Source organism: Helicoverpa zea, chromosome 29 (assembly GCF_022581195.2).
Source record: "Helicoverpa zea isolate HzStark_Cry1AcR chromosome 29, ilHelZeax1.1, whole genome shotgun sequence".
NCBI lineage: Eukaryota > Metazoa > Arthropoda > Insecta > Lepidoptera > Noctuidae > Helicoverpa > Helicoverpa zea.
The window spans coordinates 7048383-7076180 of NC_061480.1; the positions used below are offsets into that span (position 1 = coordinate 7048383).

Genomic DNA, 27798 nt, shown 5'->3' on the forward strand with positions numbered 1-27798 from the left:
TCCGTTACTGACCACACTGTTGACGATCTGCCTGTCCTGCGCCGCGGAAGTTTTTCGTGGACGACCACTACTTTTAAAACTAACAACGTCGCCGTTATCTTCCCACCGCTTGATTCACAAATACACGGTTTTTCGCTGAAAAAAAAAGGCATCTAAGTAAATTGTTCTAATGGCTGCGCAACGCGTGGCACCCTATACATAGATGAATACATAGTTTAAATTTTAAGAGATATTATCACTAGCTTTCGCCAGCGGTATCACTTGCGTCTCGTGGGAACTACTTCCCGTACCGGGATAAAAAGCACCCTATAGATATCTTCGATGAATAAGCTAACAAACACATTTTTCAAATTTTTGCAGTAGTTCCTTAAATTAGCGCGTTAACGCAAACAAACAAACGCTTCAAATTTATAATGTTAAAATATCGATTTAAACTTTTGTTAATTAAAAATCGTTTAAAACACAACAACAATAAATGCAAACTCACCGTAATTCCCAATTCATTTGCAATGTCTGTTACCGAAAGTCCCTGTTCTTTAAGAACAATAATTTTGTGTTTGTCATATGTAGAAATACGATAAGGCACGTTGTTACTGTTCATTTTAAATTTATATATTACAATTAATATATCTAGCTGTACAGCCTCTTTCACACGGGGGCAGAACAGTGAGGCAGAACAGTGGACATACACTAATTATGCAATACATACTATTGAGAGAAATTTGACAAGTCAAGTGACATATGAAAATATTTGAAATATAAAAATAAATACTGTAACAGCCAGTACGATTAGATATTAGAACTCCTTCAACATCGAAGTCACTGGCAAACTGGTTTACTGTAAACATGTTATTGAAATTTCCTTGGGTTCATTATTTTGTAACTAAAACTTAATATTTTTTTTAGAAATCTGTTGTTAACGTAAATTTGATAAAAATGTGTAGTTAATTTTGATACAATTTAACGTTTACATATTTTTTGGACACAGTTAGAGTGAGTTGCACCACAGGCGTAGTTAATGCTATAGTTAAGATTAATTTTAGCAGTAACTATAACGATGACCACAGAACTTTACAAATGTTTGTTGCACCATGATTTTTTTGTTAACAGTTAACGCTAATGGGGTTGACAGTATAAAAAGATAAATTATCCCTAAAAACTGACGGGGAAAATTATTTGTTATGACAACACTGTGAGCCTTATGTCAAATTTATTTTCACGAATCTCGTTTCGTGAGGTTAGGTTTGTGTTATTATAATTGTTGTGTTTTTGTTGTGTCCGTCTGTTTGCCGAATCAAGCACGGATATTGTAATAGTAATAATGGATGACTTCAAGACAAAGTGAGTTTAATTTTATGTTAAATTTATTATACCTGATAAAAAGTGCGCCACTACATTAGTACATTATAACTTTTAGCCTATGCAAGTTAAATCAAGCGTGTTTTACTTAGGTCCTATATAAAATAATATCTCAGTCCACACTTTTTATTCATACAACATTGTTTAGAAAATGTTTTATTTAATTGTTCATACAATAAATAAAAAAAAACTATGTGAAATAACATAATTAAACATCCATATGAAAAATTCATGGTATATTCCTTACTGCCTATTGTTATTTACCACATTGAATAAAGTATTTGTTATTTTTACAGGGAAAGAAGTGTCAATTTTACTAAGGAAGAGATTAGTCGATTGCAGATACTTGTAGACAAATATAAAAATGTACTTATGTGTAAAAAAACTGATGGGAGTAGTACAAAACAAAAAGACCATGCATGGCACTGCATCGCAAAGGAATTTAATGCTGTTGGTCAAGTACCTAGAAACATGAAGCAGCTAAAATATAAATTTGAAAATATGAAAAGATCTGCAAAGAAGGTAATTCTACCTACTTTCCGCTGCTTGGAAGTGAACTAATCTCACCTTCTAAAAACATGAATCAATTTATGTCTAATGTTATAACAAAGAAATTATATTTTGCAGGTAGCAAGTAGAGAACGTCAGGAAATGAGACGCACAGGTGGAGGAAATCCTCCCTCACTTCCTCCAGATTCAGAAGATGCTACTGATTGGTTAAGATCCATTATGTCTGGATCTATTGATGGAAATGAGGCTATATATGATGATGACATTATTTCCCCAAATTCCATTGTTACAGTGAGTAAATTATTGCAGATTATAAATAAGGTGTAAAGGAGATACTATAAAATATATTCTTTTTTTTTTCAGATTCCCATAATTCACAAAGATAAGGATTTTGATGAAATTCCTCCTATACAAAAAGTAATGAGGGTTTGAATTGTTAAAGATAATTTGATTATTTTTAGACCCTGTTATCTACATATCATCACAAATATTTAGTGATTGTGATAAAACTTATAAGTACTAAGCTTGTAGGTTTAAAAATTTAAAAAATAAATAAATTGCACTATTTATTCAAAACTATTTGCCACCAATCTGCTGTTTAGATTTAGTAATAAATTGAAAAGATTAATAATAAAAGCAATGTTTTTACAGAAAGTGAAACTAGACACAAATACTGATAGTGAAATTCAACATGACATGCCCAATATACTCAAGGTATTTATGTATTCCAAATTATTTAATATGTATTTGGATTAGATGCATTAATTAATTATATTAACTTGTTTGCAGGATGTTGTAGTCAACACAATTATTACAGATCAAGACAAAAGTTTTGATAATGTTGAAAATATTGTCCCAGATGAAGTTTTTGATGCTAGTGCCCCACATTCATCACTAAAGAGACCAGTAGCACCACAACTAAGTCGTAAGTATTTTTAAATGACAATCTATAGCCAAACTTTGTACTTACATACATAGATAAATATATAACAAAAACACCAGAGTTCACCACAAGTGTTTTTCCTTGGTGGTGATCGAACCCACACCATCTAGTACATCAGCAGGGTTACCACCGACTGCGCTAATAGGCCATTTAATTATTGAGTGTGTAGCCTAATATTTTATTTCAATTTTAGGTATCATAAAGAAAAAACAAGGGAAGAGTGAAAATATCATAAAACAAGCACTAAGGGAAAAGAAACTGACAGTTTTAGATGGCCTTCATGAGTTGGAGATGGAAAAGATAAAGTTATCTATTAGTCACCAAAATGAATTACACAGCCAGTTACTGAGGCACAATGAAGAAAAACATAAGCTTGAAGTGGATAAACTTAAACTTGAAATAGATATTTTAAGGGAGAAAAAAATAAATTTTTAAGATACATTTTTACTTTTTGTATAGGAGAAATTTCATCAAAATCCTTATCTTTCTGAATTATGGGAATCTGAAAATGCCATGCACTTTTTGTTTTCTACTGAGAAAAAAAATAAAAATGCATTTTTATTTTTGAAGTTTTTTTATTTATTCATTTAAAACATAGTCTATCTTAATGTAATCTATCAAAATAAGTATTTATTAGCATATTCCTATTATGCTCGTCATGCTGGCTAACATATGCAGAGGTCAGGTCATTGTCATCAGAATCTGATGATTCATTATCAGAGTCGTAACATGTTGGCATCGGGTCTCTCAATTTCTTGCAAATATTATATAGGACAGCCATTGCCACTATAGCACATTGGGCTCTTGCTGTATTTGTTCTGAGTTTCCATGACACTGCAGGAAACCTTTTTTTCCAACAACCAAAACTGCGTTCTACAATATTTCTAGTACGAATATGACTTTCATTGTACAGTTTTTCAGCTTCTGTAACAGGATTACGTAGAGGTGTTAGCAAATATGGTTTATTGGCATAACCTTTGTCTCCTAGTAACCAAAAACCATCAAATTCTCCATCTTCTAGGCGTCCCTTAATGACACTGCTGTTGAAAATATGGCTGTCGTGACAGCTTCCAGGCCATCTAGCAACTATATTTGTAATGTACATCTCAGCATTTGTGATTACTTGCACATTAAGAGAAAATACCTGTTTTCTATTTCTATATGTTTCTGCATCTGCACCACCTGGCGATTTGATTGGTATATGTGTGCAGTCTATAGTTCCTATTACTTTAGGAAATGCACATATTTCATAAAATTTTTTGGCCTCAGTTTCCATTTCCTCAATATTTTTAGGCATTGCAATCCAGTCTGTTCTTAGTCCGGCTATAGCTCTGCTCACTCGATGAATTATTCGACAAACAGTAGATTTGTGAACACCTGCAGCATCCCCAATGCAGCGTTGAAAAGAACCACATGCGTAAAATTCCAATGCCATTATTATTTGCTGCTCTGGAGTAACTGCAAAGTTTCTGAAAAGAAAAACAATATTGTTTATGTAGTTATACCTTAGTCATACATAGGACGACTCAAATATTCCCACTATAGTTTTTAAAGCCTTTATTAAACAGGCACTTACTTCATGGTTCTGGTTTGGAGCAATGGTGCTAAATGAGAAGCCAGGGCTCGTGCTAAACCTTTGGAAATCCGAAATCTATCCAAGAACTCCTGCTCATTCCATTTTAGGAATCGATTAACACGTGGTTGATACACTTTTTTCTTTCGAGAATTAGGTAAATCATTATAATTTTCGTCGTCAGAAGAACTAGATTCCCATAAAATATCACGTACTAAAGACATTTTTAATTTTTTTATACTTAAATATGATAAAACAACAGAAAACAACGGACTAGGTTATTATTTTGACAAGATTTTGACATTTGTTAACTTAGCAATAACGATAACCGGCCAAAATTGACTGGTTACGGTTATCGTTAAATATGACGTCATTTTAACCATTGTTAAAATGGTGCAATCCATTATTGACTTAACCAGAGATTTGACCGTTGGTTCGAGTTTTGTTATCGTTAAAGTAAGTTGGTGCAACTCACTCTTAGTATACTTATTTTTGCGATTTTATGTCACTACATGAATTTAAATTTTAAGGGCGTTTCCATGTTATTGCTCGTGACTGTACCTATTGCTGTGGTGTCCGTGAACAACATGCCTTGCTCCTACTATGCTCCAGATGTTACGGGAAGAATCCTGTAATGTACCTACCTGTATGTAAATGGTGAGATCAATCCGGTTTTATTTAGCCTTTATGTAATACATGACTTGTAATCCATCTTGGTGGGTTATTAGTTAAAGACATACTGAAAGTGTATGAGAACTTGAGTTAGATAACTAATAGGCTTACTATGTAAATGAGCTCAATAATATTTATTTCTAATCTTTCTGCTCATGAGAGTTTCAACAAGTACCTACACAGAAATATAAGTTTACTGCTTTTGTGATATAAATGCACACTGATTTGATATTGACTTACTCAATTTGTTTTCATTGAAATGGGATAGTTAAAATTGTGCATCAGGCTCTAGATTTTTGGTGCCATTTTACAATTTACAAATTGAAAGTTTGTTTACAGACCTTAGTTTTTATTTTCTTTTACTGATTATGTAATTTGGTTGCATTAATTTTTGATGTTAACTAATGTTCAAATCTGTAACATGACAATGCTTGAGAGTCTGTCAATTGAACGTTTGGTTACCTTAGCCAGATGCTTGCTTGCTTGTCTTTTGACTACAGGTATTAAGGATAAGCCTAAGCCATGTGAGGTGATGGTGTAAGCGCTCCAGGTGCTGTGTCATTTGACATAGTAAGCTGTGACACTTCATGCTCCCCGGGTGCTGTGCTGCTGTACAAGCTTTGCATGCTGTACGGAGTGCTGACGGCCAGTATCTCGTTTGGCATACTCCGGTAATGAAAGCCAGTGGATAGTAGACCTGGCATATCATGCTTTGAGGTCAGGTGATCTGTTCTATTGTTTAGATTACACATCGGAAGTAATTATGCTCTTAGCTGTATTTAGTGGAAAAATGTGTAATAATGTACCAACCATTGGTATTGTCACCTATAAGTATTCTGTGTAGCAAAAGCTGAAGTGAAGTTAACTACGCGTAACTTATCAAACCGCAATGGTAGTTGTGTTTTCAGCGTTGCTGACACATGATTAGTAATAGTTAGTTTCAAAGTTATGCCTTGAATTTATTTCTTTGAGAGCGAAAAGCTTTCCAGATTTGACGAAAGATTTTGAAGGTCAGAAGTGGCCGAACGAAATGTATGTCGTAAGTGCTTGTTCGCAGACTTATACACGAGAATGTGTAACGGCCGTGTCGTGGCCCAAGCGCTTCTGTGCTGGTGCTGCTGATTGCGGCACGAGCGCTGCTCTGCCGGTGCTCTTGGTCGCGGCACGAGCGCTGCTGTGCTGGTGCTCCTGCTGGTTCTGTTGGCTTATGCCTTCCGAATAGTCTGAGCCTCTGGCTTATGGCTTCTGTATGGTCTGAGCCCATGGCTTATGGCTTTCGAATAGTCTGAGCCTCTGGCTTATGGCTTCCGTATAGTCTGAGCCTCTGGCTTATGGCTTCCGTATAGTCTGAGCCCCTGGCTTATGGCTTCCGTATAGTCTGAGCCCCTGGCTTATGGCTTCCGTATAGTCTGAGCCCCTGGCTTATGGCTTCCGTATAGTCTGAACAACTGGCTTGACTATGACTTGCCTTGACCATGACTTCCGTATATTTTGAGCCCCTGGCTTGACTATGACTTGATTTGAATATGACTTCTATATAGTTCGAGTATTTGTTCTTGATAACATATTTCTTGCGCTTGAGTGCACGCTTGCACCCACGGTTTAACTAATAAGTAAAAGTAATCGTATTTATTTTTACAACTAATATGTTTCAGCTTTACACTCCAAACCAGGTTAATAATTTACATGATTTCTTTGTATGTTGTGTGTTTATATGTGTACAACTAATATGTTTCAGCCTTACACTCGACACACTTACACTGGGTGGTATACCAGTGTTCTGTTATTAATTTTGTACCTGTTATTTGATTTAAAGTTGATGTTATTTATTTTTCTTTCTTTAAATGGATTAGTACTTTGTTTGAGGTTTGTAAGTCCTCGAATAATTTTTATTCTGAAAGTGTCATTGTTCAGAAAAACGATGACGAGCACGATAACCAATCGAGATTTAAATATGACGAAATTGAGCCAGGTCCAACTCGCTTATTGCATGTGCAGGTGTTCCGAGACTCAACCAGGCTCACCCAGATCCTGCCGAGGACATCAGGGTGTCAGGAGAGGCCGTGTTAGCTGCCAGTAGTTACAAAGAGGGCAGCAGAGACGAGCGACCATAGACATCTCGCCATTCAGCCGTTCATCTATGCTTGGAGGATTCTTTTTTCGAACGTCATTGTGACAAGACATGTTATCGTTTGACAGAATAAGATTTTGCCGCGTTCTTGACTAATCTTAGTTGATTTTCATGTTTAAACTATTTCTTGTAATTTCCTCGTTAAACAAACCTGCTTCTGGTTTTTAAGAGTACCTATATGGTATCGTATGCGGTAAGGGGATTCAACATAATTGAAAGATAAATAATTAAAAAAAGAAAGTTGAAATTTTAAACTTTGAAGCATAGTAGACGTCAAGGCCGCAGGGGATACGCAAGCAATTTATATGTTGTCGTATTAAGAACAATAGGTACTTACCAGAATATAAGATTTGGTTGCTATTCTTTGATAATAAACGGAGAAAGAAAGTAAAATAGATTTTCTCTCATACATTTTTATTTTCGATTATTTTTTTTTACGTGAAGGAGCAGTTTTTTCGAAAAGTTGTAGTAATAAGTATTAATCAGTGTTAAATTTCCTATACGAAACAATTTTTACTTGAGTTAAATATGCATTTTCGATCCTATGTCCACCTTTTTGTCTAAATCCGGACCACTGTGCGGTGCACGGATGTGTCTGTCGCGAACATATAGCTTTTGATGACTAGCTGCTCAGAAAGGTCAGCGCCGAAGAGGCAATTATTTATCTTAGTATTCTTTAAAATACCTCTCTTTTGTTTACTCAGCACATTCACAATGGCAAATCTGCGTGAGACAGACTCCCTGTAGTGAGTGTCATATAACAACCTGCCTGCATCGCTCAAGGTTTTTATATTATTTCTGGAGGTATGTGCCCAGTGAGCGGCAAGGTCAAGCTAAGGGCTTTTCCAATAGCTGCAATGTAGCTAGCCATTTGGCTTTGTTTGGGCTCGCCGTAGGTGTCCCTTTTAACATTTATATCAGAGATGGCAGATTTAATTTCCGGGTTCAACATTGGGGCCTTCTTTTGCTCGCAATTTTCTGGTGGCAAATATATCTGCAACATGTCATTTTAAAGCGTATGGCGCCACCTAGTTGCCAAGTCGTTATGGAGGTTGTACCCATATACTTCGTTGTTTGACGGGTCTGAGCCGAGTTGGTTTAAGACTTCTAGATCCATTGCTATTTCGGTTGACATCTCTTCAGTAGAACCTTCAGTGCTTGAAGCCACAAGATTTACTTCACGTGCTTGCTATGCATTGCGTAATTCATCGCCAGCATTTGGTCGTGAAAAATCTGAAAGAACGCCTTCATGTATCACTGCAATATGTCATCAGGTCAGTTTATTTGCACTGCCCATGATTAAGATTTCAACCGATTGCTGCTTCAGACAGAGGTGCGCTGTCTGAAAAGGTGCTTGAATCGATTTTACAACCTGTTTGACGTTTGTATTTGTGATAGAGTTCCTAGAAAACGAAGACCCAGAATACTGTCGTTATATTATCGCGAAGAATCCTCTTCAAAGTAGGTGCTTGTAGTCGTTTTTGCATCCAAGGTGTCGTCAGATCTGTTTTAAATAAATCGTTCTGTAATACGCCTTCTTTGAAAGAGTTGACTTTACCTGTAATTTAAATGCATTATTTGGGTGTTGAAGGCTCAATTGTTTTAGGCAATCAAAAACACAAGATCCTATTTCGTTTACTCCTCTTTGAGCCTGTGTTTCATCCTGAAAATTGCAGTAAACATCACCGTAACAAAAACAACGTAAAAAAAGAAAATAAATAAAATTGACTAGCTATGTAATTGAAATATAGTGAAATTAAAAGCAATTTTCAATAAAAAGATCTCTAGATATATTTGTTACATTATTGTCCTGTTCGACGTACTCAGTATGTCTCCATGATCATTCGCCACATAAGCTGTAACGGTTTCGTTACAGTTTACCTGTCTGCGACATGCTTAGGCATCTTGTGTGTGTCATACATACCATGGTCCAAAGGATCATTAAATTTAATTGCCAAATTGTGCAACACTGCACATGCGACATTGTTGTTTTTATTTTGTCTAGTGATCCTTGCATTACTTCCTGTAATATGCAGAATCTCTGTTTAAGTAAGCAAAAACATCTCTCTATGACATTCCTTGTTTGGATATGGCTGTAGTTGTATCAATTCTCAGCTTCACTCCTTGGTCGATGGGTGTTCGCAAGTAAGAGGTACATACATATCCACTGTCACCGAGGAGTATTCCCTTAAATTCATGATTCTCAAACCTCTGTCTGACAGAACTTTCACGAAAAATTCGTGCATCGTGAGCAGTGTTGCCAGATGCCTTGAACCGTTTATCTGTAGTAGAAACTGATAAAATCTGTATTAAATCTGTATACTATTTTAACTTAAACTCTGTACAATAAAATAAAACAAAAAATAGAATTATTAATCATGTATTAAATAAGCAACAACAAATTAATAAAATTGACTTTTTATGTACTGAAGTACTTACATATGTACTATAAAATTTAAATATTAATTTAAACAAACAACTCTAACTCACACATTTGCAATAATCACACTAAAAATTACTTTATTATTTTCAATCATACATATTTTTGTTAAATTTTAACAGTAATTTATTATCAACCTCGAGGCTATAGCAAGGTTTTGCACCAATCAGTTGCTTTGTATGTAAAAGACCTTCGATAGTAGTGGTATTAAGTCTATTGCGTTGTTTGGATTTTATCAAATTTATAGAACAGAAGATCCTCTCTACGGCGGCACTGGAATGAGGTAGACTTAGTATCGCAGAAACAAATTTTGACAGAGTAGGGTACAATTGATTGCTGTAGTTAGCAGGGTCACGGGCTGCAGTGACTTTACACCAGTAGGTTTCGACGTCTTCTGATTCATCAGGGGCTAGGTCTTTATTATTACGCAAAAACCGCCACTCTGTGTCAAGTTGTTGTAGTTCATTGACTGAGATCAAATTTGGGAACTTTACAGCCAAAGCGACCAATGAATTTATTTTACGAGACTTGACGACATGTGGGTCAAGAAACTGCATTTCTTTAATGACATCATTGCTGAAATCATATCTTTTTTTGATCTGCTTTGCCCCTTCTATAAAGAAGTCAAGACATTTGAGTTTAAATGCTTTAATATCATCTTGGTTTAAAGTGTTTGAATTCGTGGAGGCAAGGGAGGCTGATACCTTCGCTCCTAGGTAAAGGTTATCTATTGGTTTATAATGACGTGGATTGTCAATCTGAATTAATCCGGCTTCTGTTCGCGAAACATATTCGTCGTCCATGTAACATTCCAATAAAGATTTATAAACCGTTACCATATTGTTATGCAATTTATGAATTTGCGGCTGTTCTGACTGCATCAGCTTATTCATATTATTAAATAACTCTAATGAAAATTCCAAAAACTCTAAATACAGCTTATTATATGGATTGTTTAATCTAAACAAGATGGAATCAGCATTCAAGTGGTCCGTAAGAGCGGCTTCGGTGAAATATAATTTGAGTGCGGCATACTGTTCTAGAATACGGCAAACTGCTGCTCTTAGCGAAAGCCATCGAGTTTGAGCAGGATGAAGTATTTTATGGGGCTTTAGATCTAAGAACTGCTGAAACTCTTTTAGAATTCCAGTTCTTTTGGGGCTGTTATTAAAATAACTATAAATGTCTCTTATGAGAGTTTCGGGCTCTCTTGACAATTTTAAACACGCATACGATGCACAAAGATGGAATGAGTGACATACACACTTCAATACAAACAGATGAGGGTTTTCGGCAACTAGACGGGATGATAATGAATTGTGCTGTCCCATCATGGCATTCGCACCATCAGCTGCAAATCCGATAAAATTGTCCATTGGGATTTTATTGTCACTAAAAACTTTTTTAATATGTTGGTACAGCTTTTCGCCAGTAGCCTCTTCAAGGGGTATTAGACAAACAAATGCATCCTCCACTTTGCTTTCAAAAAATCGTGCTAATATGCATAAATGCTTAACACATCCCCTATCAGTGCTTTCATCGACGATCAAAGAAAATTTAAGGTTTCGTAACTTTTCCATTAACATCTGTTTTGCAGTTATGCCAGTCACATTCTTTAGAATAGCTGAAGTTTTTGTTCTGTCACAACTAATACTTTTTGCAATTTGTGAATCGGGACACACGTTTTTTAGCAATTGAGGCAAGTGTTCCATAACGTTCATGGGAATATTATGTTCAGCTATAAACGCTGCGAGCAAAATCTCTCCTCTTTTGACTGGTTCAATGTTTTTGTTTGAAAATAAATCTGTCAATAATGTTTGCGAGCTAGATCCACCAGGACTTGAATTTATGTGTTTGTTTGTTTTTGTGTGTCTAAAGAGATCATTCTTCCCAGCACTTCCAATTGAAAGATCTGTGTTACAAAATGTACAAAAAGCAAAGTAATCACCTTTATTACTAGGTCTCAACCACGCCTTGTAGGAAGAATACTCCATCCAGTTCCGATTAAACTTTTGCATCACTCTGGGTTTTTTAGATGCCATAATGGTTAACAAAAACACAATAATAAGCACTGAGTTCTTTCGCGACTCGCTCACTCGGCTCACTCTACACGCATTCGTTCTCGCAACGAGAGCAAAGTATCATAAACAGCACGCAAAGACCTCCGGGGACTTTCCCAAGTATAGCGAGTGACACTTGTAATGCTGCCATACTAAAAATATACGTTGTTAGTGAAAGTTGACCATAAATAATAGAATTATGCAATGATGTGTGTACTAAACATGATTGTATATTTTTTGCTTCGTTCTATTTTGAGTTGAATAATTTTATGGTAATTTCATCAATCGAGTTAGAAAACTCTGTATAGAAATCTGTATCCAGTGCTAATCCGTATTACACATCAAAAATCTGTATAAATACGGAGAAATCTGTATATATGGCAACGCTGATCGTGAGTAACCTAACCTAACCAGTGTTGCCAGTCAGGTCTAGTCAAAAATTACCTCAAATATAAAAAAAATAACCCTTTTGTATAAAAAAATAACCTTTTTGTATAAAAAAATAACCTTTTTGTATAAAAAATAACCTTTTTCATAAAAAATAACTTTTCAATTTTTTTATTCAAGAAGTATAAAAATTTTTGTAAACTCATTATTTAGACTGGTAAGTATTTCTTCAGTTATTTTGCTTGGATCTTCGAATACTTCCAATTTGAAGTATTCACCGAGTACCTGATATTGTTCCAAGGATCTATTGACACATGCCTCTTATGATAGCCACCTTGTTGTTGCCGGGCTTAATATCTTATGAATGTCGACTTAAAAAAAAACCTGGAACTCTTTTAATTTGTTTTGCCTCTTTGAGCTTTATTAATTAATTAGATTAAAGGAATTTGCTGGTCTTAAAGCCAGGTAAATAAACTATTACAATGATCTTCAGCCTTTCCAGAATTGACTTCATATATGTCGAGAAACTGTGTGCGAACACAATCTACTTCGTCATAATATATTACTGTGAGTGCACATTGTTATTTAACACTGATGTCAATTGTCTCATCCATTATAATACTGAATGGAGTTTTCTTTTACTTGTCGACAAGTTCTTGGGTTAAAACGTTTTTTTTTTTTTGGTATGGCATCTCGCAGTTTAGCCTAGGAGGCCGTGTACTGCTTAACCGGACTTTTCCCTGTGGATGCCTAGAATTTAAGGCCAACCAGCCAGGGGCGAGTTAAAACGGGGCCAAGGATAGTTTTTATAGTATTTGTTGCTTTCCTCCTGCCTAAATTAATAGATTTTATTGTATTAGTGAGTAGTTGTCTTTGCATTGCAAATGATAGCGCCCATACGCATTACCGCACGTAGAATTACCTACTTAATTTACTGAGTGGCTTTGATTGAAACTAAACTTATCGTTAGCCATACAAAGTTTTCAGGTAAGTACTATATTTAAGGCTTTGTCAGACAGGACGCGTACTTTAGCGCTGCGTAGTAGCGTTATAGCGTCCCGTTTTAACGTCGGGCGAGGCTTCGTCAAACAGAACGCTTTAGGGCGCGTTGAACGCTGACTCGACGACGCCGCGCCACCATTTCGCCATTCGCCAAAGCGTAGTGCAGATTGATAACAGTGTGAAGAGTTTGTTCGTTATAGAGAAGTCGAGTGATTCAGATGTGGAAGAATTATTAGAGAAAAAGAGTATGGGTGCACGACATCAATCAAAAGAGAAAAGATTTAGGAGAATATCATCGTTTGTGTCGTGAGCTCGCATCGCATGAAGATCGGTTTTTTACATACTTTCGTATGTCTCAAGATTTATTCGAAGAACTACATGAACTGCTCATCCCAAAAATAAGCAAATGTACCACAAACTGGAGGATGCCTATTTCTACAAGAGAAAGACTTGTAATCTGTCTAACGTAAGAAATATTTTTTTTTTTATATACATGTTCAAAATCAATCAAAATCAGCTGAGTTGTAATCAGATAAATGCTCCAAAATTAGTTACATGTAGAAATATCGATTTCGCGTAGTGGTTGACGTAGCTGCTCAGGCTGTTGCAATGATGAAGTACTGGAATCGTCGGGCACAGAATTGGGTACTGCATAGCAGACGGAGTCTTCGGAACTAATAATGGAATAATGTGGTGAATTCAATATCTGGACGTTTCCTTGCAGTTCCTCTGTTTCTATGCTTGCAAATAACTTTAAATGTTTGGGCGTAACTTTGGAATGCGTGATCTATTGCATCATACTCTTGTTTTGTTTTTATTTATTTTGAAGAAAATGTATAACTCTATCCCATTTTGCTGTCAGCAGTTATTTTCTTAGCTCGTGAACTATTTGTGTCATTTGTTTGGGGCGTCTCTAGCGGAAGTGTTTCAGATGGGGGTGCGCTTTGTGTTCTTGGTGGAGGCGCCTCTGGAGATTGAGTTTCTATATCTGACGATGTTTCTGGTGTAGGTTCTGGAAGATAGGGTAAAGAAACCAAAGAGTGCGCAAGTTACAAACTTTTTTTTTTTTAATAAACTTTCACCTTAATAGTTTTGAATTTTAATTATATTTAGGCATTGGTTATTTAGGAACATTTCTTTTATTATTAAATACAATCACATAATACAGACTAATTAATAAATCACATTTTTGGGGACGTATATCATACGCACTCTTAAGGTACCTTGTAGCTAAGAGGACGCACACGTGATGCTCTACATAAGCTAAGAGTGCGCATGAACACGATTATGAGATCTTCAGCCTTGACAAATTTCGCACTTAAAGACTCCAAATCCTAAGTAATCTGTACATTCGTCATGCCACCAAGCTTCGCATCTGCTGCACTGGATCCAATCTTTCTCTGGAGGATCTACGTAAATTTCTGAGCAAAGAGGACACCTTATTGCCTCAGAACCCGTGCTTGTGGTCAACAATATAGGTCTCTTTGATGTTTCAGGATTTTTTATTCCTTTATTTTTTACTGTTTTTTTGATCATCTTTGCCTTCACTTCTTTTTGTTTCATATCTTCTTCTACCTGAGTTTTGTAGAGAGAACTTGTAAGAATTTCAGATTTTTTACGTTTGATATTTCTTTTTTTATTAAAATTACATTTTGGTAATGGGTGGATATCGGACGGCTTAAAGTAGAAGTGGAACTTCCCTAATTGTGTTGGTAGTATTGACGGGAAACCTGTCTCTATAAAGTGTCCCAAAAAAAGTGGATCAGAATATTTTTGCTACAAGAATATTTTCTGCAATGCTTCTTGGAATGCGTTCATAAGAAAAAAACTACCATCGGCGGTGCAAGCTGACCGGCCGCGTTAGCAGTCAAAAGGACTGTGAGATTTTCTTTCTCGTTTCCAGATGTTGAGTAAATGTTTTTGTCTCCTCGTTTAACTAGCACGCGACCTGGCTGTGGGTTTAGGTAGAACGCACTTTCGTCAGTATTAAATACTCTCGACGGGTCTCTTATGGCTTCTGACAGCTGACTGTCCTCTATATATTTTGCAACTTCTGAAAACCACTCTAATATTTTTTGTTCTGTTACAGCTTCCCTTGATGTGATTAAGTTTCGAGATACACGTTGTGATAGTTCTGGATGTCTTTTTAAAAATAAATCAACCACTTTCTACCAGGAACGAATGGATTTTCTCTTTTATCAGCTTTAATGATGTGTTGAACTGAGTCTAGTAATTGCTTTACTTCTTTACTACTTTTTGGGGTGTTTCTGTTTGTTTTCTGTGGGTGTTTTCATTACACGCCATTCAGACTGTTCTTTAAATCTAAGGATGGCATAGCATACACATGGTGTGTGCTTACAAACTGCCTTTGGTCCCTTACCAGCAGCACACTCGCATATGGACTGGATGATTTTGCCATTTGATTCAATAGCAATATACACAAAATAGGATAAGGCTTTAGTAACCTCTGATCTGACTTGTCCTTTGTAAAAAAACAAATTGTTTTGTGTACATGACACTAAAGTAAAGCTACTATATATTCACTTGCCATCATATTATAGCCTTTCCTGTGAACGGCAGCATACTCTGTCATTCCTGTATTGTCTTTGTAGACCTCTAAAAAGTATGTTGATATATTAACTATATCCAAGTCAGGTGATAGAGTTTTCGAAGTGACACTGCTGTATGAACTATCTGAAGGCCACTCAACACTTAGCACCAAATCGTCTTGTAGATAAACTACATTATCGGTTCTATCAAAATTGTTGTTCCTGTCATAGTCAGGAAGTATGTAAATGAAAAAAAAATCGACGTAAAATTGGCAAATATGCATACTTTTGTCAATAAATTGTTTCAAAACAGTAAACAAACTAACCTCTTAACAAGTTGCTCTTTCGTCCCGCTTATTTTTGCATTTCTTCTCCTTAATTTAGGGATGGCGATTCTTTCCAAAAAAGATCGATTTTTAAATCGATTCGAATCAAGGTCTAATAAATCGATCCACAAAAAAATCGAGGTGAAAAGAATCGATTTTGCAAAAATCGATCTTTTTCGATTCGCATATTGAGTCTATGTAACTATTGAAGAGTTTTACTACTAAATCAAAGTAACAGGTAATAAAAAAGATATTTATTTCAGTTAGGTAGGTAGGTACATTAAAAAGTTATATATTTTTTTATATTTCCCAGTGCTTAATATCCAAGCTTTTTAAGAATAACAATCTGTCTAATCTACTAGGATCCAAACGATTACGCTCATCAGTTGCGATGTTGCCGGCAATCGAAAATAGACGCTCGCAAGGAACAGATGACCCCACAATACACATATACTTCATGGCTATTGAGTGAACGTGATGATAAATTGAATTCTTTTGTTCTTGCCAGTAAAGTATAGGATCATATTTTAGGTGCACAACTGCTTGCGATAAATAGTGTTTAAATTCTTCGTCTAATAAACCCTGAGTTTCGTGTGCAAGTGTATTACAAGTGGAGAGCTGCTTCTTCATTAGTAAGTTGTGGAAATTCCATATTCCTTTTTCATCATTTTCTTCTGCTTAGCTGCTTAGAGGGTGAAATATCGATTCAATGGATCGATTCAGTACACAAGATCGATTTAAAAAATCGATTTTTTTGGTCTAAAAAATCGATTCTTCGATTAATCGATCTCAGATCGCCATCTCTACCTTAATTCCGCCTTCAAATTATTAACAGTCATTGAGATGTAATCCATTGCGTAATTTTGTTTTGAACCTAATTATTTATTAATAAATAACTCAAAAATCGTACAGGAGAACTCGGTAACTCGAACAAAAACTGAATTTTGACGTTTCGTTGAGAGGCGCTAGCGTCGCGGCAGGCGCTAGCGCCTCTAGTGGCGATTTCATACGCGGTAGCCCTCATTAGTTATGTTCGGGGTCCGTTTTAAGAAATCATGCACTTTTTTGTGTATTTACAATATTGTTATTTGTGTTAATACACAAAAAAGTGCAATTCGCAAAATTTGTTAGTTGACTCAGTATACTTAGGAGCCGTCGATATGTTGACCCAAACAAAGTAAGAAGTTACATAGCTATTTTTTTTAGTTCTGGATATTTATTACCACACACAAATTTTATCCAGAACTCTTCACAGGAAACTTCTGCATGTTTGTGTTTTAAAACTGTGTTTTCTTGGAAATCGATCATTTCTATCTGCAGAGTAGCTTTATCACTCCCGAAAACATTTGCAGCTTCGTTGCTCCATTCACCATCAGGATGCAGAGAGTAAATGCTGCTGAGGATTTCTACAACATTCTCAATTTTCTTAAAATCTGCGAACCTGTTTTCAAATTCCGATTTCAGATCTGTAATGAACGTCTTGTATTGGCCGACATCAATCTCGCTGTCACTGCTAATTATTTTATTTAAATTAGGGAAGTGTAAGCGTTCACTACCAACATCATTAATAAAGAGATCAAGTTTTCTCTATGGTTTGTTGTTGAATGTTGCCATTTTCTCTACAACATGTGTGATTCTTATTAAAAAGGTTTTTTTTTTCCAATTGACCATTACCGGAACACTTACCATTACTGGTGCAGTTACAGTTTTAAAATTTTCTCTCCACTTTTTTCTTTGTTCTCTTTGTTCGCGAGACGATTTTTCTTTATGTTGTAGATATCGTTCTCTTCGCTTTCTTCTTTCTATTTCTAGTAATTCTGGGTCGTTTTTTATTTCAATATACCGCCGTCTTTTGCACATTTTTTGAGCCAGCCTTCTTCTAAACAGAGCTTCTTTTTCTTCTTTTTTTGATTTAGGGGGCATTTTCGGTTGTAGGGCTTAATTTATTTTAACATCTGTAAAGAAAATAAAACTCACTAAATTCGTTTTGAGATATGTAAAGACGTCACGCATTTGTTGAAATGTTTTGCAATTTCTATTGATCAGCAATGTACTCGTAGATACTGTCAGACAGTCGAAGGGCTCAAATCGATCTACACACGATTCTATTGTCAAGACAATTAGAACGGGTGTAGATAATTTGACCTTTTCGACTGCTCGTCTACTTCTACTGCTGACTGTACCTACCTAATTATGTCATAATCAACATGATCTCAGCCGAAAGACGTCCACTGCCTAACGAAAGATCTCCATGAGGACATGAGAACATTTTGGAAAAGGAACATAATGAAACGATAAAAATTCTACTTGCAAATTACTCTACAAAAACTACGATTTACTACTATTCGATACTTTCTTTCGTATTTAAAACTTACTGAGTCAGCAGTACCTACTTATAAATTTGTCATTCCATTTATCAACTATTATCGTCCCACTATCCTTCACGTACTGGTACGGTAGACAATAAGTACGATTTTCCTATAAAACTGTTACCACTGACCTGAAGTTGACTGTACATATTTTGTATCTGCTCCGGACTGCTACCCTCTATAGTTCGGCCATTCAGAGAATGCGTTCCTGACACGTCGCGATTGAACTGACTGAATTATAACATTCATTGATTATTGATATAATAATGTTGTTTTAATGCTCCTCAATTGTTAAAACGGTAAACAACCAGCAAAAATATTTTTATCGTAACTGCAACGCCATTGCAAAGTTACGTCGTCAGTTCAATCGCGACGTGTCAGGAACGCATTCTCTGAATGGCCGAACTATAGTTCAATTTGAATACTTTCGTATCTAAACTCATTGTTTATATTGTAGCTACTATAGAATTTCAAATTTTGCTGAACTTCACAGAGTGCCTTACACACACCACCTTGATATGTTCCAATTATACATACATGCGAATTCTTCTAAAATATTGGTGAACTTATTAACGTTCATACTATATCTATTGGTGTCTATTACTAAGACATAATACGTCAGCCAAAAATAAAAGAAAAAGTGTATTTTTCCGAAATTGCCAAAAGAATATATTTTGTACAAAGCTTTATGCCGAAATAGGGCGAATGAGCTAAAGCCCGCCCTTGCCAGACAGCAGACGAAATTTAAGAAACCGATAGAACCACAACAACGATTAGCAGTGTGTCTTAGGTATATAATAATACAAAATTATTATTTTTAAGATATAAATTACATTCATTCATTTTTAATATTACAAGGGATGAGTAGGGATTATTCACGTCTGTATCTATACGTCTTAGAAGTGCTTCATAAATAATTACTAGGTATGTTAGAAATCAACAAAATATTTATTAAACTTTTTCATGAAGGTAAATAATCACTTTTACGAAATTCAGGGCATTCACAAAAACATGTTCATGACATTTATAATATTTAATGATTCTTCAACCCGTGAAGTCGGATCCTGGGGCGGTGCTACTGGAGGGGTTAAATTGGATAAAAAAATCTTCTTGTTGTTGTGTGGTGATGGCGGTCACCGGAGGTGGCGGCGGCGGCGGCGGAGGAGTTGGTGTAGATGGTGATGGCAATAGTGATGATGAAGGCGAAGGCGACATATAGCAGTCAGGATTAGAGCTCAACTATTCCCATTCTAATTCCTGAACAACCTGGAATATTCTTCCCTTTGCTAAATGTTGATGATAAGGCGAAAATCTTTTTAGTGTCGGAATCAATCCCTTAAAAAAAGCGTCGATGTGATCATCTTCCTCCGTCTTTTTTTTCATTTTCAATAGTGTATTTCATTAATGAAGCCGAAGCCGAAGGTTGTGACGATGCTTGCCTTTGCGTACGAGTACGAGCTTGCATTTTTTTTAATGTACTTGTATTTTGAGATGAATTACGTGAACTTGTATTTTGGGGCACATTTTTTTGTAATTTCAGTCAGTGCAGCTCTTGGAATATCAGTACTATCTTGAAGCGTCTCTTCCGATTCATGGTCGTTTGAAATATTTTCAATCACTTCTCTGTAATGTAAATAAACGACCAAAAATTGGAGCAAATCGTCGTATTAATATTTTTTACTTTGACTGCTGCTTGACCACTTTTCAGTTGTTTTTTGTTGAGGGTTTTTTTAAATTGGTTTCTTATATTTGTCCATCTTGATTTGATTATCACTTTAAAAGATGGTCTCCGAGTTATCAAATAGCTCATGAGCCCGTCTCAAGAATATTTGCAAGGCCTCCCACGGCGAGGAGTCTCTATTAATTTGCACTTTCAGTGCAACCGACGCCTTCTTCCATCGATCCTCTCTAGGAGTGGAAGCGGCTTCAGCCTTAGATATACCTTCACCTCTACATAGAAGTCCCCCGTTAGGTCGGCTGTCCGCCGTACTTTCCCGTTGGCGACGCGGCTCACGAGGGACGATCCAAGGTCCACTATGTCGCTGGGAGAAGCTCGCCGTTCTCTAAGCCGAAGAGGTCCGAGCTATGATGTTTGTATTTCCTGAAACAAAATAAAACATTTTATTTATAATTATTACGATAATAATACCTTCAAAGTTGACGGCACGGTTGGCGCAGTGGTCGAGCGATCGACTGCTGCATTGCGTGTCGCGGTTCGATTCCCGCACGGAACAAATATTTGTATAATCTACAGATAGTTGTTCGGGGTCTAGGTGTGTGTGCATGAGAGATTTATGTCTGTAAACGCACCCACGATACAGCAGAAATTCCTAAATATGACCAACTAAACGTGATGTATAATAAGATGATAGTGCTCTCTGCGTTACTGAACTAGAGTTTAGTTTCGATTTGTGAATACAACTCTAGTGGACATAACATACACGACAAGTAAGTAATAAACTCAAAAATTACCTCGATGTTGATTTCGAAGGCGATGCCTTTTTCTTCGGCTGCACGTTTTTCGTAACCTCGGTTACTGCTGAGCGCCCCGGCTGCGACTGGTATTCAACTTCGGAGTCAGACCTGCAATCGAATACAAAGATAAAGTTAATAATAAATTATTAACGCTACCGTGCATCTATATACTCGAGGTATCAGTGTTTGTTAAAAACAATATCCACATGTTTGACTACTACACGCGTATACGGCGCAAGGATAAACTATGCACAACAGCTAGTAAAACTCACCTATTGCATGAGAGCATCTTTTGTCCAGCTTCTCGAGGATAGAGGGGGTCGACTTATTCTGGCAACAAACAGTCTGTTTAAAATGATGTAAGTTTTACTTTTCATTTTCTCCTTCCAAATGTATCATCTCTATCGATGTAGTCCGTTTTTTAGCGGAGAGTCGTCATTTGACCAAACTGCAAATAAGTACTTTGATCTTTTAGTAACATGTAGTTGCCCTTGCACTTGATAGTACCAATGGTGGTTTTTATTGATTTCCAGCCCTTTTTTTGTTACTTTCCAAAACGTTACTTTCCTTTTTTTATGGCTTCTTCTAACCCCAATTTGAATGCCGTTATTGGGCATTTAATTTCAATGATTGTGTCATCGCTACATAAACCATCCGGAGTGGCTCCTAAAAATGGAAACTCGTCAATAAATAAACCACAAGGATCAGTTTTTATATGTTCTTAACCCTAGATCACTAACCTTCGTCAAAACGACGACGAGGATTTAAAAAAAGTGGTATAATTTTTGAGTGCGTTGTCGCACGCATTTCAAATTCCAGCTTCCAGATATCTCAGTCGAACCAACGCTCGCGCGGCACACCGGTGTATTTTTTGTGTAGTGGCCCTGTGCTCGCCGTTCCAGCCACCATGAGTCGTCGAATCGACGAAGGTTAGTATTAACGCAGCAACATTATTATTCAGGATTTTATTTATTTTTAATTTTTTCGAGTATAATTATTTATTTTTCTTATATTAGTGTTTTGTAAACTTTGTACTTAATTTGCCTACATTGAAATAAGTACCCACACTATTTTTATTTGAATATATTTTTATTTTAGATACGATTCGTCACCTGTTATGTGATGATAATAGTGACGAAGAAACTTCTACTTCTATACATGAGCCTGATCAAAGAGAAGATGCCGATAATCTTCCTATCGCTAAAAAAAGAAAACTTTGTGCAATTTGCCCCTCCGCAAGACGAAGAATGACAAAGAGTTGTTGCACTAAGTGCAACAAATCCTTGTGTGGCGAACACAAACTTGACATTTGTCACAAATGTATTAATTGATAGTTTTTTTATAAAATGTTGTTTTCTTTTGTTGATTTTATTTCTTAATTCTAATATTTTAATGTTTTTTTGAGTCTTTGTTTGGTTAGTTATAAAGATTTTTAGCATTTAAAAAACTAAAATTTTGATATGAGTAACATTTTCGGGTCTCAATTAAAAGACTGTCAAAGTAATTAAAATGTGATTTTAGTGAGTAAAAAACTGATAACTATGTTAACAAATGATTATTGTAATAAATAAATAAAACACAAAAAAAGAATATTTCATTAAACCTAACCAGCTCCCCCTTTTACATGGCGTAGTCGAAACGGCGAAGGTTAGTAATAAGCGTTGTAAAATAAGGTTAGTAATCTAGGGTTAAATTTCCAATTGCCTGATGGCAATTTTTTCATTATCCTTGCCATATTTTATTGACGATACATGGTCAATGTTGTCTTGTACAACAAGTCTCAAACTAAATTATGATAACTTGAGTCATTTCGTCGCGTGACAACTTTTCCGAAGTTCGAAGTGGTTAATAATGACCTACGCAACTCTAGCCACTCACTGCATTCACTTTGTAGAATGGTTGTTCTTTCGATTATATTTCGTTTTTCATCAGTTTTTTTCAAATGTGCAATAAAATTTTCTTTAAGGTTATTAAAAACATCTATTGGCATGTCTGGTTTAGTGCAATCTTGACCATAATTCGGTATAAAGTCGATCTAGTTCAGATTCTTGTCCATGTTAGGCAATGTGATACCAGATGTGATACGTTTGATCCCATGTCTAAAGGCCAAACTATTGAGATGTGGCTTAATAAAGTGGAAGAATGTGCTCAATTGTATAAATGGGGAGACGATCAAATAATTCATTATGCTTCTCCTAAACTTAGTGGTGTATCCCGGACAAGGTATCAGAGTCTCCCATCGATGTCGTTTTCGTGGACCGAATGGAAATACAAATTAAGGGAGTCATTCCCGTCCACTGATGGTTATGCAGAACTCCTTAACGAAATGTTATCAAAAAGGGTTCAATTTAATGAATCTTTAGAATTATATTTCTATAAATAAATCAACCTTAATAGATGTGACGTAAAAGGTAAAAAAGGGCAGTTGATTGCCTACTATATGGAATAGAAGACGGCAGTATAAGATTAGGTGCTAAAGCAACAAAATGTGAAGAACCGGAACAAGTATTGAAATATTTCCAATCAATAAAACAGCAATCTCGAGAATTAAAGTATAAAACATCGAACAACTATGATAAAAGGAACAATACAAGTTTTAACATACTAAATAAAACACCTAATGCAGGCCCGGTCTGGCTCCATTGGAGGCCCTCGGCTAGATGGTGATTTGAGCCCCCCCCCCCCCCCCAATAACATAAATAATTATTACATAAAGAAGTTAAAAAAAAATTGTGTTAACCGTAGAAAGACGACAAAAATTCCTACCATAGTGATAGTAGCCTTATTAACGATTGCCTAGCCTATCCCATCAGTTTTCTTTTAAGTTCGTCACTACTACTGGCCACGACATTAATGATTTCTTCTCTGTCGATGTCAGAAAACAAGTCTCTCTCTATGTTCATAAAAATAAGGCTAGACATAAGGTCTTGGCCTAAACTAGCCCTAAGACGATTCTTAATTATTTTTAACTTCGAAAAAACCCGTTCACATGTAACCTGTGTACAGGGTATCGTTAGGATAAATTTATAAACTACATATAAGTTAGTGAACAATCCTGATCCAGAGAGTTCAAAAATAACTGAGAAGGCGCATGACAAACACTTGAAACATTTTTTACTGTCATTGCAGAAACCACGAAAATTGTCTTCTTCTGATTCAGGTTCCGAATCGAGTTCACGGTCTTTTAAAATTTCTTCTGCTTTGTTTGATTCTTCGTCTGGGATCTGTTCATCTTGAGTTTTTACAACTTTTATGAAACTTTTGTACTGATCTGCAAATTGTTTAAGTTCTATTAATAATATACTTCTTTCAACATTGCAAAGTTTTGAGATACAAGAGAGGACTCCAGCCGGAAAGTCTTTTGTCGTCATTATGTCATTAAATTTTCTTGGATTTAACCAAGAAAGGTCCTCTAAAATTTCTCTGTTGGGGCAAAATCTTTCTTCTATGCTTATTCTAGCACAGTCTAACATATTGAAAAATACATGCTTGAAATGTTGAGCTGCTGATATTTCAGGAGCATCATCACTGGATTGTTCCCCAGGCATTCGTTTTTTCTTTGAAATTCTTCTTTCCGTAAAGTCCAATTGTAATTCCAAATCAATATTGCTATCTTCCAATTTACTGTTAACAGCAGTCGCATACTCTTTTGTTTTCGTGTACAAAAATTCAAAATGTTTGTCATTTCTTTTTTCATTGATCTGTTTAAGTAGTGTTTGAACCAAATCCCAAGCAATAGCGTAGTCCAATGTTTTAGTTTGCAAATATTTCGAAACAGGCGTTATAACAAGAAACATATCTAGTAAAACGAATGAAATAAATAGGTTTTCAAATTTCGCCCATTGACTTGCCAAATTTCTGGCCATATATCTGGATTTGCAATCAAAATTACCATCAGATATTTCTTTGAATACGGTAATGACGTTAGTTAATTTGTCCGTGGCAATTTCCCCGCTCCTTAAAACACTTTCATCAATTATCGATGACAGAGCCTTATGTTTACTCCACCTAGTGGCTCCTATTTTTTGCAGTCTATAAAGTTTGTCGTGGGCGGTATGTTGTTTTTTTGTTTCTTTCTCCCACACTGCCATTCGTTTGTAAGATGTACTCAGAAAAACTGCAGATTCCTCTACCAATCCAAATACGTTTTCTGCTTGAAGAAACTTTACTGTCGAGTCAGCTACTACTAAGTTTAAGACGTGAGCCATACAGTGAGTATAAATCATATTTTCATTTGCCTTTTTGAAGTGAGCCTGTAAGCCATTGTAACACCCTTTCATATTACTTGCCCCGTCGAATGAACACGCAACTATATTTGATGCTTGAATTCCGTACTTTGCTAATTCCGATGTTATTCGCTCGTACAATGCTTGTCCACTAGAGTCATCAATAACAGTCATCTCTAGTAGCCTTTCATAAACCTTTCCTTGGACAACGTAGCGTACGCATATAGCTAATTGGTCCATCACTGCCACATCTTGGGTAGAGTCTACCATCACGCTGTAAATAATACTATCTTTGAGGTCTTTCAATATGATATTACGTCCAATTGTAGCAATCGTTTTAATTAACTTGTTTATAAACGATTTGGACAAAAATGTGATCAAAGAGCCTCGCCCGTACTGTCTTTTGGTTGACTTTCCGACAAGTTTTCTTTTCTCAATTGTTTTTTGTTTATGTTTCTTACTCTCCTCAATGCACTGTTTCACATGGTTTTGTAAAATGACGTCATAGTTTGCAACCATCATGACAAGTTCGAGAAAATTACCATGATTTTCTACAGAGTCAAGTGAGTAGGCCCCTTCTGCTTTGTCCCCTCTGTAAGCAATGCCTTGTCTACCCAGAAATAAAACTATGTCAATCAAACGATGAACAACTAATCTTCTTGTGTGAACTTCTCTTTCCCGTTGTTTAGATTGGTGTCCCGCTAGAAGACTCTCAATATCACGACCTTTTAGGCATTGAAAAGCTGTCTTGGCCGCAAGTTCATGATAATGGGAGTTTTCATGAGTTTCCAGCGATTTATAAATGTGTTTTGGTGTAACATCATGTCCAGTAATAAATGTGGAATCTCTGTTATCCTTGCCTCCGAAAGCCATACAACAAGAACAATATACTTTGTTGAGCTCAATGGAATAAGATAACCATTTTCTGTGTATTTTTTCTCCATTCGGCAAAAGACGATAGTAGAGTTTGGATGGATCAAACGGAAGTTTAACTCCTTTTCCCTCATGAACTTGGATTGGATGTTTTTCCATAAAAGCTTTTTTTATTCCAATGTGATCACTTTCATTTGGACATATGAAACAACCAAGGTTTTTCTTAGAAGCATCAAGCGTGTCTTGTTTAGATTCTTCATCGCTGATTTCTGAATCAGAGTCAGAGCTTATTGACGAATCCCTGTCGAAATGCGTCAACGACGGTTTGGGGTGGTCTAGATTTAGGTCTAGAAAATTTTGATTGCTAGTAGTAGTTTCTTCCCTCTTATTTTCACTCCCACCCGACGATGTAGCTACAGTAGCCTCTGCTTGGATTGAAGGAGGCTCAATTTGATCTTCGTTTCCTGAAAATAAGTAATAACATCGTGGGTGCAAAATAATACGAAATACAGTAGTCTTATACAAAACATCTTAAACAATTATTCTGTTTACATTAGCCTTTTAAAATAATTTAATCTTACAATCGTAGGCGTGGCAAATGTCCCCAAAACAATATAGAAAACTAAGTATTATTAAAATTATTCATAATAAACTTTAATAACGGTCATGGAAATTCGGAAAGTTAAGCATTATAATAAGACTAGCTTCTGCCCCTAGCTTCGCCCGGGTGGATTTCGGTTATATCGGACTCCTTCAGGAACATATAATTTTTCCTGAATAAAAAGTATCCTATGTGTTAGTCCCGGTAATAATCTACCTATGTGCCAAATTTCATTGAAATCGGTTCAGTAGTTTTTGCGTGAAAGAGTAACAAACATCCATACATCCATACTTACAAACTTTCGCCTTTATAATAGTAGTAGGATTGGCTCTCTTATAGAGTTGAAAATGACGTCGGGTAAATATCAAATAAATGAACACATCTTCAGGCTTAAATGAATGAAAGAGAGCACTAACAACGGCAAAAACTGGAGGAAACTATTTCAGAGTGCATTTGGGTAAAGTTGAGAGGGGTGAGGGGTAGAGGGGTGGGTAGAACTGGGAACAATCCGAGTCCGAAATTCACTGATAAGATGCGATGGCGTCCGCGTCGGTGGCGATGCGTAAACATCCTGTCAACTAAACGGAAGGTCATTCACCTGATTATGGATCTGTTGCAAAGTATATTTATGAAAATTACAATCAATTTAATTTTTTTTACAGTATTTATGATTCTACACTAAGGTATCAATAAGTTTTAATTTGTATTTAACTTATAGCTGCAATAATATGTAAAGGCCTATTCTTAAAATTGCTTTAAGTCTTAAATTTAAAAAATATGACCAATAGTACCTAGTTTTTATACAACAACAATAGTTAATGATTTAAGGGAGTTTTTGCCATACCCAGTAAAAAAGAACGTCCGATTTTTTTATATTTTGAATACATCTATATATGAATCACATTTACTGTTTATCACACATTTTACTCCAAAAATTTACTTTAGCAACAAATACAAACAATCAAAAGTATTTTAAGTTAAGGGCTTATATGCTCATAAAAATCTTCTGATATTTCCGCCTACCTGTTTGCGTTTTTTCAATGTTTTCAGGATTGGAACTGGAACCAGCTAACCATAAATTCAAACTTTGTGAACTTTGTTTTATTTCGAAAGATTTCCTCTCCTTCTTTTTTCTTTTACTTGCACCACTTGGGTGCACACGTTTCATTTTATAAACTGAAAAATTCACCTTTAAATTTCAAACAAACTCCAACGCACATCAACTCACCGACAGCAGGTCAATTCAACTGACAGCAAACAGCTACGACGCGACATGCAGGTGCGCGCGGGGGGGTGACCGAG

The 27798-nt window shown here is 35.9% G+C and overlaps 4 protein-coding genes, 1 long non-coding RNA gene and 1 pseudogene across 6 annotated transcripts; 1 reads left to right on the forward strand and 5 right to left on the reverse strand.

Moving 5' to 3' along the window:
* Positions 1-1018: 1018 nt before the first annotated feature.
* On the forward strand, positions 1019-3381 carry LOC124644150 (myb/SANT-like DNA-binding domain-containing protein 3). 2 transcript variants are annotated; one of them, XM_047183387.1, is made up of 7 exons: positions 1019-1341; positions 1656-1881; positions 1987-2160; positions 2233-2286; positions 2521-2583; positions 2659-2794; positions 3006-3381. In XM_047183387.1, exons 1-7 carry the CDS (start codon positions 1322-1324, stop codon positions 3245-3247), a joined length of 915 nt encoding a protein of 304 aa, XP_047039343.1. In that variant the 5' UTR covers positions 1019-1321; the 3' UTR covers positions 3248-3381. The 2 variants fall into 2 exon arrangements, with proteins under 2 accessions (XP_047039343.1, XP_047039344.1); XM_047183388.1 differs by lacking the exon at positions 2233-2286.
* On the reverse strand, positions 3368-4866 carry LOC124644148 (putative nuclease HARBI1). The gene is made up of 2 exons (XM_047183384.1): positions 4389-4866; positions 3368-4281 (listed from the first exon to the last, which is right to left on the reverse strand). The coding sequence occupies exons 1-2, from the start codon at positions 4607-4609 to the stop codon at positions 3417-3419; spliced, it is 1086 nt and encodes a 361-aa protein (XP_047039340.1). The 5' UTR covers positions 4610-4866; the 3' UTR covers positions 3368-3416.
* A 2882-nt stretch (positions 4867-7748) lies between these two features.
* Positions 7749-9082, reverse strand: LOC124643940 (annotated as a pseudogene).
* A 4523-nt stretch (positions 9083-13605) lies between these two features.
* Positions 13606-14108, reverse strand: LOC124643941 (the record flags this gene model as incomplete). Its single annotated transcript, XM_047183059.1, has 3 exons — positions 13606-13640; positions 13720-13848; positions 13922-14108. Coding segments are annotated over 3 exons (351 nt in total), but the record flags the coding sequence as incomplete, so codon positions are not given.
* Positions 14109-19752: 5644 nt separating this feature from the next.
* Positions 19753-21513, reverse strand: LOC124644151. The gene is made up of 3 exons (XR_006986013.1): positions 21069-21513; positions 20794-20904; positions 19753-20422 (listed from the first exon to the last, which is right to left on the reverse strand). It is a non-coding gene; the product is annotated as an uncharacterized LOC124644151 (long non-coding RNA).
* A 1936-nt stretch (positions 21514-23449) lies between these two features.
* On the reverse strand, positions 23450-27698 carry LOC124644146. The gene is made up of 2 exons (XM_047183382.1): positions 27520-27698; positions 23450-26359 (listed from the first exon to the last, which is right to left on the reverse strand). Exons 1-2 carry the CDS (start codon positions 27662-27664, stop codon positions 23598-23600), a joined length of 2907 nt encoding a protein of 968 aa, XP_047039338.1. The 5' UTR covers positions 27665-27698; the 3' UTR covers positions 23450-23597.
* Between the last annotated feature and the right edge of the window lie 100 nt (positions 27699-27798).